Raw genomic sequence first — 15,538 nt, 5'->3', positions numbered from 1 at the left:
CATCCCAACAACGGCAAACTGAGTTCCATCATGGAAGGTCCTTACAAGATTCTACGCAAGGTCTCACCAGTGAACTACGAGATCGACCGCTCTGTGTTTCCTTTAGGTAGAAACTCTGATATTGTTCATGTTAGCAAACTGCGGCGTTATTTTGTACCTTCTGAACTGCGACTTTCTCGGGGGGAGGGGGAAAAGTGTAACGTATGAACAAGGCGATGGTAGGAGAAGGCGACGAAGAAGAAGTGCGCGTGGATTAGAATAAATGCATGGCAACTGAACCACGACGCGTCTCTGTTTTGTAACGTTACATATATATATATATAAGAGCATGACCTACCTTTTTTAGGGTTGCCATGTTAGTTAGAAACATATTGCAACGAAGTATTTCAAACAATGGGTCTACTACGATTGTATAGTGCTTTTCCAATTCGAATGTGCACATCCAATTGGACCAACAAGCATTCCAATTGGGAGGCCAATTGGAACGCACTGTTCCAATGGTTTTCCAATTGGAATTTCTGACACCAATTGGACTAAGAAGCATTCCACTTGGGAGACCAATTGGCAAATGGTGGACCAATTGGAATGACCACTTGGAACTGTGAGGTCCAATTGGTCCTCCCTGTTGAAGTGCAGCATTCCAATTGGTTTCCAATTCATTCCATTTGGGACCAATTGCTGGGAACTGGTATGACCAGTTGGACCCATTCACTTTTTTTGACTGGGCAGAGCACCATGAGCCTGGCACGTAAGTCATGCTGTACATGACATGCGTGTCATGATTTTCATGTTAACTCGTGTTATTTATGTTCGTCACACAGTCACGTCGCAGGATACCAATTTCGGCGTATATCGAGCTAGCGAAACGGCCGCCAGCGCACCTTGAGCGTGGCACGTGTTATGCTGTACATGACATCCGTGTCATGATTTTCATGTTAACTCGTGTTATTTATGTTCGTCACAAAGTCACGTCGCAAGATACCAATTTTGGTGTATATCAAGCTAGCGAAACGGCCGCCAGCGCACCTTGAGCGTGGCACGTGTCATGCTGTACATGACATCCGTGTCATGATTTTCATGTTAACTCGTGTTATTTATGTTCGTCACACAGTCACGTCGCAGGTTACCAATTTCGGCGTATATCGAGCTAGCGAAACGGCCGCCAGCGCACCATGAGCGTGGCACGTAAGTCATGCTGTACATGACATGCGTGTCATGATTTTCATGTTATCTCGTGTGTTTATGTTCGTCACACAGTCACGTCGCGCAATACCATTTTCGGGGTAGATCAAGCTAGCGAAACGACCGCCAGCGCCCCATGAGCGTGGCACGTAAGTCATGCTGTACATGACATGCGTGTCATGATTTTCGTGTTAACTCGTTTTTTTATGTTCGTCACACAGTCGTGACAAGCAATACCAATTTCGCGGCAGATCAAGCTAGCGAAACGGCCGCCAGCGCCACATGAGCGTGGCACGTAAGTCATGCTGTACATGACATACGTGTCATGATATTCGTCTTAACTCGTGTTATTTATGTTCGTCACACAGTCATGAAGCGCAATACCAATTTCGCGGCAGATCAAACTAGCGAAACGGCCACCAGCGCCCCATGAGCGTGGCACGTAAGTCATGCTGTACATGACATACGTGTCATGATTTTCGTGTTAACTCGTGTTATTTATGTTCGTCACACAGTCATGAAGCGCAATATTAATTTCGCGGCAGATCAAGCTAGCGAAACGGCCGCCAGCGCCCCATGAGCGTGGTACGTAAGTCATGCTGTACATGACATGCGTGTCATGATTTTCGTGTTAACTCGTGTTATTTATGTTCGTCACACAGTCATGAAGCGCAATACCAATTTCGCGGCAGATCAAGCTAGCGAAACGGCCGCCAGCGCCCCATGAGCGTGGCACGTAAGTCATGCTGTACATGACATACGTGTCATGATTTTCGTGTTAACTCGTGTTATTTATGTTCGTCACACAGTCATGAAGCGCAATACCAATTTCGCGGCAGATCAAACTAGCGAAACGGCCACCAGCGCCCCATGAGCGTGGCACGTAAGTCATGCTGTACATGACATACGTGTCATGATTTTCGTGTTAACTCGTGTTATTTATGTTCGTCACACAGTCATGAAGCGCAATATTAATTTCGCGGCAGATCAAGCTAGCGAAACGGCCGCCAGCGCCCCATGAGCGTGGTACGTAAGTCATGCTGTACATGACATGCGTGTCATGATTTTCGTGTTAACTCGTGTTATTTATGTTCGTCACACAGTCATGAAGTGCAATACCAATTTCGCGGCAGATCAAGCTAGCGAAACGGCCGCCAGCGCCCCATGAGCGTGGCACGTAAGTCATGCTGTACATGACATACGTGTCATGATATTCGTGTTAACTCGTGTTATTTATGTTCGTCACACAGTCATGAAGCGCAATACCAATTTCGCGGCAGATCAAGCTAGCGAAACGGCCGCCAGCGCCCCATGAGCGTGGCACGTAAGTCATGCTGTACATGACATACGTGTCATGATATTCGTGTTAACTTGTGTTATTTATGTTCGTCACACAGTCATGAAGCGCAATACCAATTTCGGGGCAGATCAAGCTAGCGAAACGGCCGCCAGCGCCCCATGAGCGTGGCACGTAAGTCATGCTGTACATGACATGCGTGTCATGATTTTCGTGTTAACTCGTGTTATTTATGTTCGCCACACAGTCACGTCGCGCAATACCAATTTCGGGGTAGATCAAGCTAGCGAAACGGCCGCCAGCGGCCCATGAGCGTGGCACGTAAGTCATGCTGTACATGACATGCGTGTCATGATTTTCATGTTAACTCGTGTTATTTATGTTCGTCACACAGTCACGTCGCAGGATACCAATTTCGGCGTATATCGAGCTAGCGAAACGGCCGCCAGCGCACCTTGAGCGTGGCACGTGTCATGCTGTACATGACATCCGTGTCATGATTTTCATGTTAACTCGTGTTATTTATGTTCGTCACAAAGTCACGTCGCAAGATACCAATTTTGGTGTATATCAAGCTAGCGAAACGGCCGCCAGCGCACCTTGAGCGTGGCACGTGTCATGCTGTACATGACATCCGTGTCATGATTTTCATGTTAACTCGTGTTATTTATGTTCGTCACACAGTCACGTCGCAGTTTACCAATTTCGGCGTATATCGAGCTAGCGAAACGGCCGCCAGCGCACCATGAGCGTGGCACGTAAGTCATGCTGTACATGACATGCGTGTCATGATTTTCATGTTATCTCGTGTGTTTATGTTCGTCACACAGTCACGTCGCGCAATACCATTTTCGGGGTAGATCAAGCTAGCGAAACGACCGCCAGCGCCCCATGAGCGTGGCACGTAAGTCATGCTGTACATGACATGCGTGTCATGATTTTCGTGTTAACTCGTTTTTTTATGTTCGTCACACAGTCGTGACAAGCAATACCAATTTCGCGGCAGATCAAGCTAGCGAAACGGCCGCCAGCGCCACATGAGCGTGGCACGTAAGTCATGCTGTACATGACATACGTGTCATGATATTCGTCTTAACTCGTGTTATTTATGTTCGTCACACAGTCATGAAGCGCAATACCAATTTCGCGGCAGATCAAACTAGCGAAACGGCCACCAGCGCCCCATGAGCGTGGCACGTAAGTCATGCTGTACATGACATACGTGTCATGATTTTCGTGTTAACTCGTGTTATTTATGTTCGTCACACAGTCATGAAGCGCAATATTAATTTCGCGGCAGATCAAGCTAGCGAAACGGCCGCCAGCGCCCCATGAGCGTGGTACGTAAGTCATGCTGTACATGACATGCGTGTCATGATTTTCGTGTTAACTCGTGTTATTTATGTTCGTCACACAGTCATGAAGCGCAATACCAATTTCGCGGCAGATCAAGCTAGCGAAACGGCCGCCAGCGCCCCATGAGCGTGGCACGTAAGTCATGCTGTACATGACATACGTGTCATGATATTCGTGTTAACTCGTGTTATTTATGTTCGTCACACAGTCATGAAGCGCAATACCAATTTCGCGGCAGATCAAACTAGCGAAACGGCCACCAGCGCCCCATGAGCGTGGCACGTAAGTCATGCTGTACATGACATACGTGTCATGATTTTCGTGTTAACTCGTGTTATTTATGTTCGTCACACAGTCATGAAGCGCAATATTAATTTCGCGGCAGATCAAGCTAGCGAAACGGCCGCCAGCGCCCCATGAGCGTGGTACGTAAGTCATGCTGTACATGACATGCGTGTCATGATTTTCGTGTTAACTCGTGTTATTTATGTTCGTCACACAGTCATGAAGCGCAATACCAATTTCGCGGCAGATCAAGCTAGCGAAACGGCCGCCAGCGCCCCATGAGCGTGGCACGTAAGTCATGCTGTACATGACATGCGTGTCATGATTTTCACGTTAACTTGTGTTATTTATGTTCGTTACACAGTCGCGGCGCAAGATACCAATTTTGGTGTATATAAAGCTAGCGAAACGGCCGCCAGCGCACCATGAGCGTGGCATGTAAATCATGCTGTACATGACATGCGTGTCATGATTTTCATGTTATAACTTGTCATTTATGTTCGTCATACAGTCATGTTACACCATACCAACTTTGGTGTACATTCGATTAACCAAGCGACCAGGAGAGCACAAAGTCGTAGGCGGCTAGATAGATAGATAGATAGATAGATAGATAGATAGATAGATAGATAGATAGATAGATAGATAGATAGATAGATAGATAGATAGATAGATAGATAGATAGATAGATAGATAGATACGCTCAAAGTCGCAGAAGTTCGCTAAGAAATGCTTCGCATTTAAAACGGCAAGTCGTCCCAATACCCAACTGTGCCCGTTATTCTTTGCGTTTAATGTGTAGTGCTTATCTGTTTTTTTCGCGCTGTACCGAAGAAAGCGGCAATCTCCGCCTTTTCTTTCATCGTACTGCGTAAAACTAGGCGGCAGCCTCTGCGACGCTACTTCTCGCAGACAGGCGAAAAAGTTCTTTGCATTTCAATGGAGTTAAAAAAAAGAAACGGATAAGCACGACACACTAAACGCACATAATAAGCGGTCCAATCTGTCCTCTTCGTCGTGCTCTTCATCCCGTTACATTATATCTAATAATGGTATAACACACGTGAAAGAAAGGTAACAATCGCAAACGAAATGAAGTCAGCGCATAAAAGCTTTCCCTGTTTTAGCAATCGATACGGGACCCCAAGAAGCTTGTTTCTTTTCTTTTTTCATTGTATTTTTTCTTTTTATCCTGCTACACCAAAAGGCCCGGCACAGAGCATAGGCGTGCGCAGGGTTCCACTTCAGGAGGGGGGGGGGGACGAAGGTTCGTCGCAGCGCCCCCCCTCCCAATTATGTCAATGTATCGCGCTGACATTTCGCCCCCCCTCCCCCCCTCTTTATTATGTCAATGTGCGGGGCTGACTGCGCCCCCTCTTAGGTGAATAGGGGGGGGGGGGGCTTCTGCCCCCCCGCGTGCGCACGCCTATGCTCGCGAGCTCTTATGAGTTTCACAAGTTCAGAGGTGCAACGAACCCCAGGCTATGGCATACCCGGGCCCTTCGTCATTGGGTCGCTTAGCAAACCGCACAGTACTATGGCTGCCTTTAGCGCACTAGATCAAGCTGTATATATTCTAGCTGTATTTCTAGCTGTATTTCGGATAGCTGTATTTCGGCCGCGCGTTAAAAAAGTCACGTGGTACACAGAGCTGCTCCGCGCGCGGCGGTCGCGGTTGCCTAGACGACGAAGACGCGGCCGCGGCGGCACTCCGACCGTCGTTGGGTTCTGCGGCAGTGCCATGTTTCCTTTGGTATTACAAAGTATTCAGTGGGCATTGCGATGAAGCAGTGACTGCATGAGCTGCACGTCACAGCGCACAAATGCAACATTCAAGGGTAAAATTTAGCACAGCTTCACTGACTTGGCGTCGCGAAGACTGATGAAACTGCGGAGCTGGTGCCTTTTCCTTGGCTTTGGGGTGCGTTTTTTACTAAGTACAGTGATGCTACTGGCTTAGGCCACTTTGGAGCAGCTTTTGGAGCAGGCAAAATTGCGTTTTGGAGCAGCAAAACTAGCTTTTGGAGCAGGTGCTCTGCCTTCAACAATTCATTCTGAGCCGAAGAATTCTTAAACATCGACCACAGCCGCGTCGACATCCGAGCCAACGGCACTGAAGCCGCGGGAAAATGAGTTGTGCACTTGTGCAAGCAGCACTCTCCTACATCTATGATGTCAGGGTATGCTTCCTGCATCTTTTTTCTGAAGCTTTTCATTGCATTAGGGCCATCCGTTGAAAAGCAAATGAAATTTTTCTGCGGCAGGTCCATCATTGCTCTCCGCACTTCACTAGCCAAAATTTCCGAAGTCGCAGAGCCCAGCCGGAAAGACTGTAGGTGTTCCACAACTCGCTGCATTTTGTTGGAGAAATGCCTAACTACATCAAGTTGTTGGCACCTCTGTTCAAGAAGAGGGGTCTCGTCAATGCTAACAGAAAAAACCACATCCGGCTTTTTCAGCTAGTCAAGCACAAGTTTCTTGAAATACGGCCCGCGGCCAACACTAACTATGTAGGATGCCTTGAACCTCTTACAATCCAACTGTTTCGCTGTTTCGGAATCTCCAAATAACTTGGGAAACAAGGCAGTTGCTGTGTCGGCCCACGAGTATGGGATGTCCTTGAGAGTCATGCGAAGCACAAACAGAGTTTCTGCGTTTGTCATGCGGTCACACTGCAAAAAGTTCTATGGACTGCCGAATTCCAAAGTCGGTTGGATCGTTTTCGGCCGCTGCAGCCCACCTGAAGCGTCTCAATGACGACTGGTAGCATCAATGTGCCGTTTCATGGCTGCATGTCGCTTGACTGCTGCTACGCCATGTTCCCTACAGTTAATGCTTTGATTACAAAAAAAAAAAAAAACACAAAACGCAGTTCCTTCGTCCGCTTGACAACACCATGCATATTGATATTTTGTCTCCATTTTCACCACTCTCATGGAGAACGTCCGCATACAGCGCGATGTCGCTTTCAATGGGGGAACCTCATGTAGTTAGTTTCATTTCTGAAAGTCGGAGTACACTCCTTTGGCGCAGGCTTGGCGCAGGCTTGGCGCAGAATCGCCAAATTTTGAGGAAATGTAGCAGGTTGTAGCAGCCAGGGCACTTTGGCGCAGTCTGGCGCAATTGGCGCAGCGGTAGCATCACTGTAAGTACTACTTTAGCTGTCGATACAGCGATGATAATATGACGCCGCTAAACGGTCCGTGAGCTCCTGCTTTGGCCACTCGCAAGTCAGGATCGGATTCCCTTCGTTGCTGGGCGGCCGACGTCTCTCTTCCCGACGAGTTTTGTCGTGCAGTTGCGGCGACACGCCTCTCTCACTCGAAACTCGGGGTCGGCCCGTCATCGTTGGGCCCATATGCTCTAGCGAATTCCCATCATATTTCCCGCCGCGCCGCTTCTTCTCCCGAAGACAGAACCTTGTTCGTACTCGCCATACTCGTCGCCGAACGTCGTAATGCTCTGCGCCGACAGTGCACGCTTTTGTACTGCTTTGTTCACTCAGAATTTATACTTGCAGCAACAACGAAATGAAACAATGATAGTGCTGTTAAATCAAGGTGTGCGGCCTAGAGGTAGGGGGCACTCTTGTAAGTTCAGTGCGAGCAGTCCGGTCGCATTAGAATTAACACCACAATTAAAGCACGATATGCAACACGTACGAACTGACGGTCGGATGTCAACAAGCATGCACGCTAGCAATAAACAAAGATAATGATGTGCGTCTATCCTGGCCTCTCCTAACTCCATCGCACAGTAGTCAGGGAACACCAAGCCCAGCTTTTTACTCTGCCGAAATAACATAACACTACCGCAGAAGGGGAGCGCATACTATCGATACGATGGCCGGAGCCACCGCGCCTACGCGTCTCCGTCTCGCCGGTCTCGCTCGCCTGGCAACGGCCAGACCCCCGCCAGAGGGCCGCACCGGCCGCACTTTTTTAACGCGCGGCCGAAATACTCTCCCCTTTTTGGCCGCTGTCCAAATGTAAGCATTTAAAACATGGTTTTTCTGTAAGCCTCTGAAGTCCTTTTTTTTTTTCTTCCACTCATACTTCTCATTTGATTGCTACCTTTAATTCAAGTCAGCAGTTCACAGTGTCGCGACACCTCGTGAATATTTTTTTCAGGGTATTACGATTGCTTCTTTAGTGCGTACGTGTGATTACTATTACCTGTTATTATATTATCTATTTCCAGATAAAGCAGTTCCAGCCAACCTGATATGCGGACTGCATGATGATCGCTTCGATGACTGAGCCTACCTTACTCTATTTACGGGACATATACTGCAGCTCGAACGAAGTTCATCTTGCGAATGCCTTCCAAAAAGTGCCAATAACATATTTTATGGAACACTTGTATGTATTCTGTTATCACGCTTACTTGTTGCCACAGGCGTGCGCAGGTTTCCCCTTTAGGGGGGGGGGGATGGTTCATCGCAGCCCCCCCCCCCCTTATTAACTCAGTGTATGGGGCAGACTTTGCCCCCCCCCCCCTCTTAGGTGACTAGGGGGGCGGCCGTCCCCCGGCATCCCTCCCCTCACCCCCCCGCGCACGCCTATGCGTGTTGCAGTTTACAGTTGCATCTGCCTGAATAAAACTGTGCGGACGTTTTCACATACGCGAGTTCAAGTTTGTTTATCGTGTTCCTTTGGCATTTTACGGCGCTAAACCACAAGCGATCGTTTCCATGCTCTTAAAAAAGGCAGCGCAAGTACACCCGTGGTGTTTTTTTACACCCTCGTAGTACTCTATGCGCCACTCTGGGACTGGTGGCTCCATCTCGACAGCGTTTACACAAACGCGCCGACGTTTCTCCAAGAGTAAAACCTGTATAAACCAAGAAATTCGGGCGATGTCATTGGGATATCGGACTTTGCCTGTAGAGAAACTTCGACAGGTAGTTGCACAAGTGCCCACTCTTCGACCGTCCTTGTCTGGACACTCGCGTGCGAAGGTAACCGTTTGTGTCGTGATCGGAAAGCATCGATTCGTGCGGCCGCTCTCGAGTAGCGCGAGCATGAAAAGCGACGTACTGTTCAGGCAGGTGAGTTCGTGTTTATTTACCATAACAGCATGTGATATTTCGGCGTATAGCACCGGGCGTTTTCTATCGAGTGTTACTTGAATGCCACGCTTTGACCAACCTCCTGGGAGTGGTACGGACGCACCAAAGAGACGGATCCACGTTGCTCGGCTTTCGTGGATTTTCCCAGATTCCGATATGCGCAGCGCCTTGCGCTTGCGGCACGGTGTTAGAATCTTGCGGTCAGCTGTTCCCGGTTTCGGTGCGCGGTCATGCGTATCGTCGCTATATTTGAATGCGAAAGTGCATATTGCCACATTACGTAAGCGTGACGACCTTCACTTTGGTATCTCCGTCACTGTGAAGCCCGATAGCGTTGTCCGGCGATAACGGCGCACTTTATGATAAGTTTTTCATTTTCCCTCAAGAGTTGACAGCAATAATTTAGCCCTTCAAAAAGTTTTTTCCTTGCTTACTTCCGACTCTAGAAAATCCAAATTAAAATATCAATCAATATAGAGCTCTAAAAAAAGAAAAAAAAAGCGGTACTTTTTGAAAGGGCTGTTGCTAGGGTTACGTCCAGACGTAACTGTAGTCACCGCTATCGTTACGTCCAGACTAAAGTCCCTAGATTTTTCCCTGTTGAAGAGCAGGGAAAATCTAGGGACTCTAGTCATGTGGCTTTCCACAAACGTGAGTACATTATTTTCCTGTTGCTCAGTGAAGGCCCTCTGCGCCCTTCGGGCGCGGCAACCTAATCGTGGCTTCGCCCTCGCTTCGCGAGTGCGGCCATTTCGCTAACGCTCAATGGCCGGTTGGCAGGGTCACGGTCACGCGCTACTGGCCGCTGTCGCGGCCACGCGCTGTTTAGCCCGCGCAGCCTGCCCCTTCGGGGCAGGCGGAGGTGTACGTAACCCAAGAGCCGCGTCGCGCTTCTCTGGCAACAGACTTCAGCAACACCCGAGACAAAAAAAAAAAAAAAAAAAAAAAAAAAAAAAAAAAAAAAAAACCGCCAGGAGCGAGGTTCGAACCAACGTCCTCGCAGTTCCGAGCACGACACGCTAGCCGCTGCGCCACTGAGGCCAATTGGTTCGGTAGGTCTAACGGGCTGTATTTGTATTGCCACGCTGGACGTAACTTTTAGGACTCGTTGTTCTTACGTCCAGACGTAACTGCAACGGCTCGTATCGTTACGTCTAGACGTAACGCTAGACACTCCCTTTTGAAAGTCGACATTTAATCGTGCTGCTCCATGTACTGTGGACTGCAGCTGAAAAAACAACGAACTGTTTAATTGTTCCCGAGTTGCCGCGTTCGGCGCCTCCCCTTCCTTGTTCAAAGTTTCGGCACTCTATATTCAGCACTGTTGCACAAGCAGCGCGCGCCGCTTTTGCGCGGCGCGCGTCGTTTCGCCTTGGCACGAATGCTTAATGGTTTCGTGTGTCCTTGTAGCTCTTTGACCAGAAGAGCTGCACCTACAGCTACCTTCTGGCCGACCAGAACACGAAGGAAGCCATCCTGATCGACCCGGTACTCGAGCAGGTGGACCGAGATGCTAAGCTGATCAACGAACTCGGTCTTCGCTTAGCATATGCAGGTGGGGGCTCAGTGAATACGCGAAAGTTCAAGAAAAAGTTTAACAAATCAACTGTATGTCTGTGCTTCAGAGCTGCTCTACACTTACACTATTTAACAAAAGTTAAGGAGCTTTCTAGCATATATAGCTAGTGAAAATTCACGTGGTGCATGCAACCATATGTCATAGAGCGATTCAGAGTGTACTCCATGTAGATGAACGAAACACTTTAGAAATAATTGAAGCTTAAAGTACACAACAAGACAACGACAGGAGAAAAATATGAAACAGGTGAGCACTATCCGAATGTGCTAGGAATGTAGTTGATTTGACTGTTCAGGCTTGCAATTTGTATATAATGACATGGTGGTATATGTCACACTAGTCAGATTAAAAAAAAAGAAATTCTATTTCATTGAAAGGGAAAAAAAACTTCACTTTCACACATAATTCCAGTGTACTACGGTGCAGTATGTACCAGTATTGCAGTAATTTTCAGATGCAGTTGTCAGCCTCTTCATGAAATGCATATTATAAAATATTCCTTTAAAACATGACGTTGAAAATATCGCAGAGATGAGCATAGGATATAGTTCAGAGCACTTAAAGTAGTTACTGCCGCTTATTGGCTGCCAACATGACCAAACATTGTAACCATTCCTTGCAGTGAATACTCACGTCCATGCGGACCACATAACTGGGTCTGGAAAATTGAAAGAACTGATTCAGAATTGCCGCAGTGTCATCTCTGCTGCATCCAAGGCAAAAGCCGATGATTATCTCAATCCAGGAGATAAATTTGGAGTTGGCTGCATTAAGCTGGAAGCCAGGGCCACTCCTGGCCATACCAATGGTACGTATAACTTTGCATTTGACAAGAGTCCATGAAATGTGTACTTTACACTCTCAGCAGTTTTAATTACTGCCTAAATAATGACCATAGGCGTGCGCAGGGTTCCCCATCAGCGGGGGCAAAGGTTCATCGCAGCACCCCCCCACCCTACTAAGTCAATTTATGGGGCAGATATTGCCCCGCCCACCCTCTTAGGTGACTAGAAGGGTCAATGTACGGGGCAGATTTTGCGCCCCCCTCTTAGGTGATTAGAGGGGGCGGCCGCCCCCCCCCCCTCCCCCTGTGCGCACACCTATGATAATGACAACAAAATGCAAGGGTAATGATGTGAAAAGCATCACCAGGTCTGTATTACGAAGAGGTGACAATCAATGCACAAGTTTTTCCTGCCTTTGATGACATAGGCACTATAGCAGGTATTTGTAAATTCTTATATTCTCTCATTCTAATAGACAAAAGCTAAATGAAAATTAGGCAAGAATGTTTAATACTGGAATTCGTATGTTTTCTGCAGACGGAAGTGGTAGTAAAAGTGTTTGTTGTAAAGAGAATGAGCATGGAAAATGGTTGGGTTGGAACATGTTGAGTCTCTCTGCTAGATAACAGAGTTCACTTTTTCAATTTCATTGCATCCATTGTGCCAAACAAGCCATTCACCTGAATTACATGGAAACTTGTTGAGACACTAGTGAACTGACTTGTAAATTTTGTGTTCTTTTTCACTGCTTATAGTCTTCTAGTCCTTCTTAAGTAGAGAGCAAAGCTGGAGCTTTGCTATGGCATAATTAAGGTTATTGCACAATGGCTTAAACCGGAAAATACTGACAAATATCACCCACTAAACATTGTAAAATTACTGGAAACTGCAAACATCTTCAATATGTTGATTTTATAATTGTTTTCCTGGTCCACTTTTTTTTTACCTTCTCTATAAGCTTGCCCACTGCTGTGCTGCCATTATTGGCACAATCAACCACTTGGTATGATGGATTACAGGAGTTTGTGTAGAACTCAGCTTGGCCTTGGTCCACTAAGTCATCCAGTCTATTGAGTGTGATGTATATAGCTCAGCCAATTCACTATTATGCATCAAATCAGAAGTGCATTGAGCAGTGAACAACTGATTAATCTATTCAAGAAGATGAATAGTTTCAGCAGAGGTACTGGCATTACAAAAAGAACACTGCTAGCAGCTACATAATGTGTAGTGTGTTCGAGATTAATGGGCCTTTAGAAATATTCTAGAGGATCCTCACAAAGCATGTCATGTCTCTTCACCTTCCTCTCTTTGTCAGGATTTACGGATAAGAAAGGGCATGCCAGTGAAGCATTGTGGGGCACCCAGACGCCGTTTTATTGCGATAGCAATTATATGGACGCTCTCGGCGCATTTTTGCGTCGTCGTCATGTCCCGGATATTTATATGTATGTATGAATATAAAAAAGGCACCAGGAAAAATAAAGCAGAAGAAAAAAATTCTGAAGTACCCAACCGGGGATTCGAACCAGCAACCCCTTGCTCCCCAGCGCGCTGCGTTAGACAACTCAATCATACGCCATGCATGTGCCGGCGAAATAACGGCGAGCTATTTATGTTCACCATTTACTGCTGGTGATACTGAGATATCGGAGAAGCTTGAGCGTGTTATCTATCACACAACGCTCCTACATTTTCTTTCAACTTGAAAACTGCCCTTGAGACGCGCGCGACAAAGTGGCCCCTTCTGTACCCACTCATGATGTGGAACAAAAAAAAACAAGAACACCGGGCACACCTTACGTCGGACGCCCCCGTGTGGCAGGAGACACAGAGGGGTCACTCCATGCGGCTCAGTTTAAAAGAAAAGGAAATATCTAAGAGCGTCTGATTCTGAAGTGTTGGCACGCAGTCTTGGCCAATCCCCCAGAGTGGGTATGTACCATAATTTTAAGGAAACAAACAAACATTGTCGACACTTGCAATGCGTTGCTCAAGCTCAAAGACATAACAACTGTGACAGTCGTTAGTTCACACTTTTCCTGTGTATACCTGTGCGTTCCTTTCGGGTGTTTTTCTTTGTGCTTCAGCAGTGTGCTGCAAGTATCGAGCTGCTTTTCGTTCTTCGTGTGACATTCCAATTTGCTATCGCATTTATTTCTTCGCCCTTGCGGCGAAACTGCGACTTTTTAGTAAACCGACATATTTCTGTTGCACGCATGGAACATTGCTGTCCACATACCTGTTCTGCACCAACTCGTTTCAGTTAAAGAACCATGATGCACACATCGCTACTCTACACAAGCATTTGCGATTAGCAATCGTGAACATGGCATCAGGAGATATTCACATAGATGTGCACAGGCTTACACGATATGCACCTCTGGCCTTCATTGAGCACATGCTGCTTGCAGTTTTTCTCATGCATAACCTCCTTTTTTTTGTTCTTTTCATATCAGAACAGAGATAAGTTTTTTTAAAGTAATGCACACTGAAAAGTGCATGCATTTGTTAAAGAACATGATGAAGTGCTTGTTGATGTGGTAGCTAGAAATGTGGGCAATGAAAGTGTGCACTTCAGAATAAAAGTATGGAACCTCAACCATGAAGCATCTCCTAGAAATATTCACGTACAAGTGAACACACACACATATATACCTAGTTTTCATTTAATTGCAAAACCTATGTATAAATGGTCCACAGATTTATTGCTTTAGCTTGACTTTTCTATGCACAAGTGGCCTCACCACATGCTTGAACGAGAAAAGGGAATTTCACTGTTACAAGTTAACGTTGTAGATGACACCATGAAGGCATGTGATGCTCATTGTCTCACAGTGAATGCTTGTTTTTCAGGCTGCATGACCTATGTTTGGCATGAGCAAAAGAAAGCCTTCACAGGTGATGCACTGCTCATTCGTGGCTGTGGAAGAACCGACTTTCAAGAAGGTGTGTGTTCAATTAACTTCTACATTTTACTTGACACGACAAAAGCGAATATCGGCAACTGAAGCTGAGGCAACTTTGTACTGGTTAGCAGACTACTGAGTAGGAAGCAGGTCTTAGGTACTGCATATCCAGGAGCGAAGACATAGAAAAAGTTTTCAATTTTTTCAGGTTCGCTCTGAAGTGGATTTATAAGAATTTTTTACAGCTTGCAGAAAACACTCAACCTTTTATATGGTCACTGGCACTCGACTGCAGTGTAAGAGGGAAGCGAAGTGAAAATTAGGTTAGGCTTGGTTGATTAAAATTGAAGAGCACCATTGGGAGCTTTTGGTGGCGATTTCAATGCAGCAATGTCAAATGTTACAACCTAAACATCTTGACAGAATTACCTATCTTGTTGGTACAATTAAGAACTGCTAGTGTGTCTCTAATGAAAAAGTGCCTCTTGTCAGGAGCACAAGAACTTATGTGACGCAAGTCCTGTGTACAACAGTGCAACCTGACAGTCTTGTTAAGTTTCGTGCAGAGCTTATACTGCATAGTCGAAAACAATGCTAGTTCTGATTGAGAGTTTCGACACTTTGCCACAATATAGAAAGAACACTATGCATGAAATTATCAGAAAAATGGGCAAGTCACTTCACACAGTGTGACAACAGTGTACAGTACATGTCTGAAGGTAATTGCAAGTGATCCAGAGTCGTCTATACTGAACTTCTGCTGGCCGACAGAAAAGTCACAAGACTACATGTGTGCTTTCTATTTCATAACATATTAAAACAAGCAAAGTTTCCACTCTATTTTTTATTGTTGTTAATCATTTTGTCTACTATTTTGCAAGTTGTTGCATGGAGGTATATTGTCTACAGCACTATGCCATTAAATTTGCCTGAGTCAAAAATAATCCCTCTTTCACAGGAAACCCTGAGCGCCTTTATGACTCGGTACACACACAGATACTCAGCTTGCCACACGACTACAACCTGTACCCTGCCCATGACTACAAAGGTACTTGATCAAGCTCTCTCTCCATT

The 15,538-nt window shown here is 46.4% G+C and overlaps 1 protein-coding gene across 4 annotated transcripts in view; it reads left to right on the top strand.

The window, feature by feature from the left end:
• LOC119393479 (persulfide dioxygenase ETHE1, mitochondrial) overlaps nt 1-15,538 on the top strand; it is a 44,928-nt gene that overhangs the window by 25,844 nt on the left and 3,546 nt on the right. Inside the window, exons 1-5 of one of the 4 annotated variants that reach the window (XM_037660521.2) lie at nt 8,931-9,170; nt 10,602-10,746; nt 11,393-11,578; nt 14,412-14,504; nt 15,423-15,512. In XM_037660521.2, the coding sequence (XP_037516449.1) occupies nt 8,979-9,170; nt 10,602-10,746; nt 11,393-11,578; nt 14,412-14,504; nt 15,423-15,512 (706 nt within the window). In that variant the 5' untranslated portion in view covers nt 8,931-8,978. Of the gene's footprint in view, nt 1-8,320; nt 8,541-8,929; nt 9,171-10,601; nt 10,747-11,392; nt 11,579-14,411; nt 14,505-15,422; nt 15,513-15,538 lie in introns of those variants that run through there. The other 3 variants (XM_049416260.1, XM_049416259.1, XM_037660522.2) reach the window with 3 other exon arrangements.

Source organism: Rhipicephalus sanguineus, chromosome 5 (assembly GCF_013339695.2).
Source record: "Rhipicephalus sanguineus isolate Rsan-2018 chromosome 5, BIME_Rsan_1.4, whole genome shotgun sequence".
Classification (NCBI taxonomy): domain Eukaryota; kingdom Metazoa; phylum Arthropoda; class Arachnida; order Ixodida; family Ixodidae; genus Rhipicephalus; species Rhipicephalus sanguineus.
The sequence above is the reverse complement of the archived record's forward strand: the minus strand, read 5'-3'. Positions and strand labels throughout refer to the sequence as shown.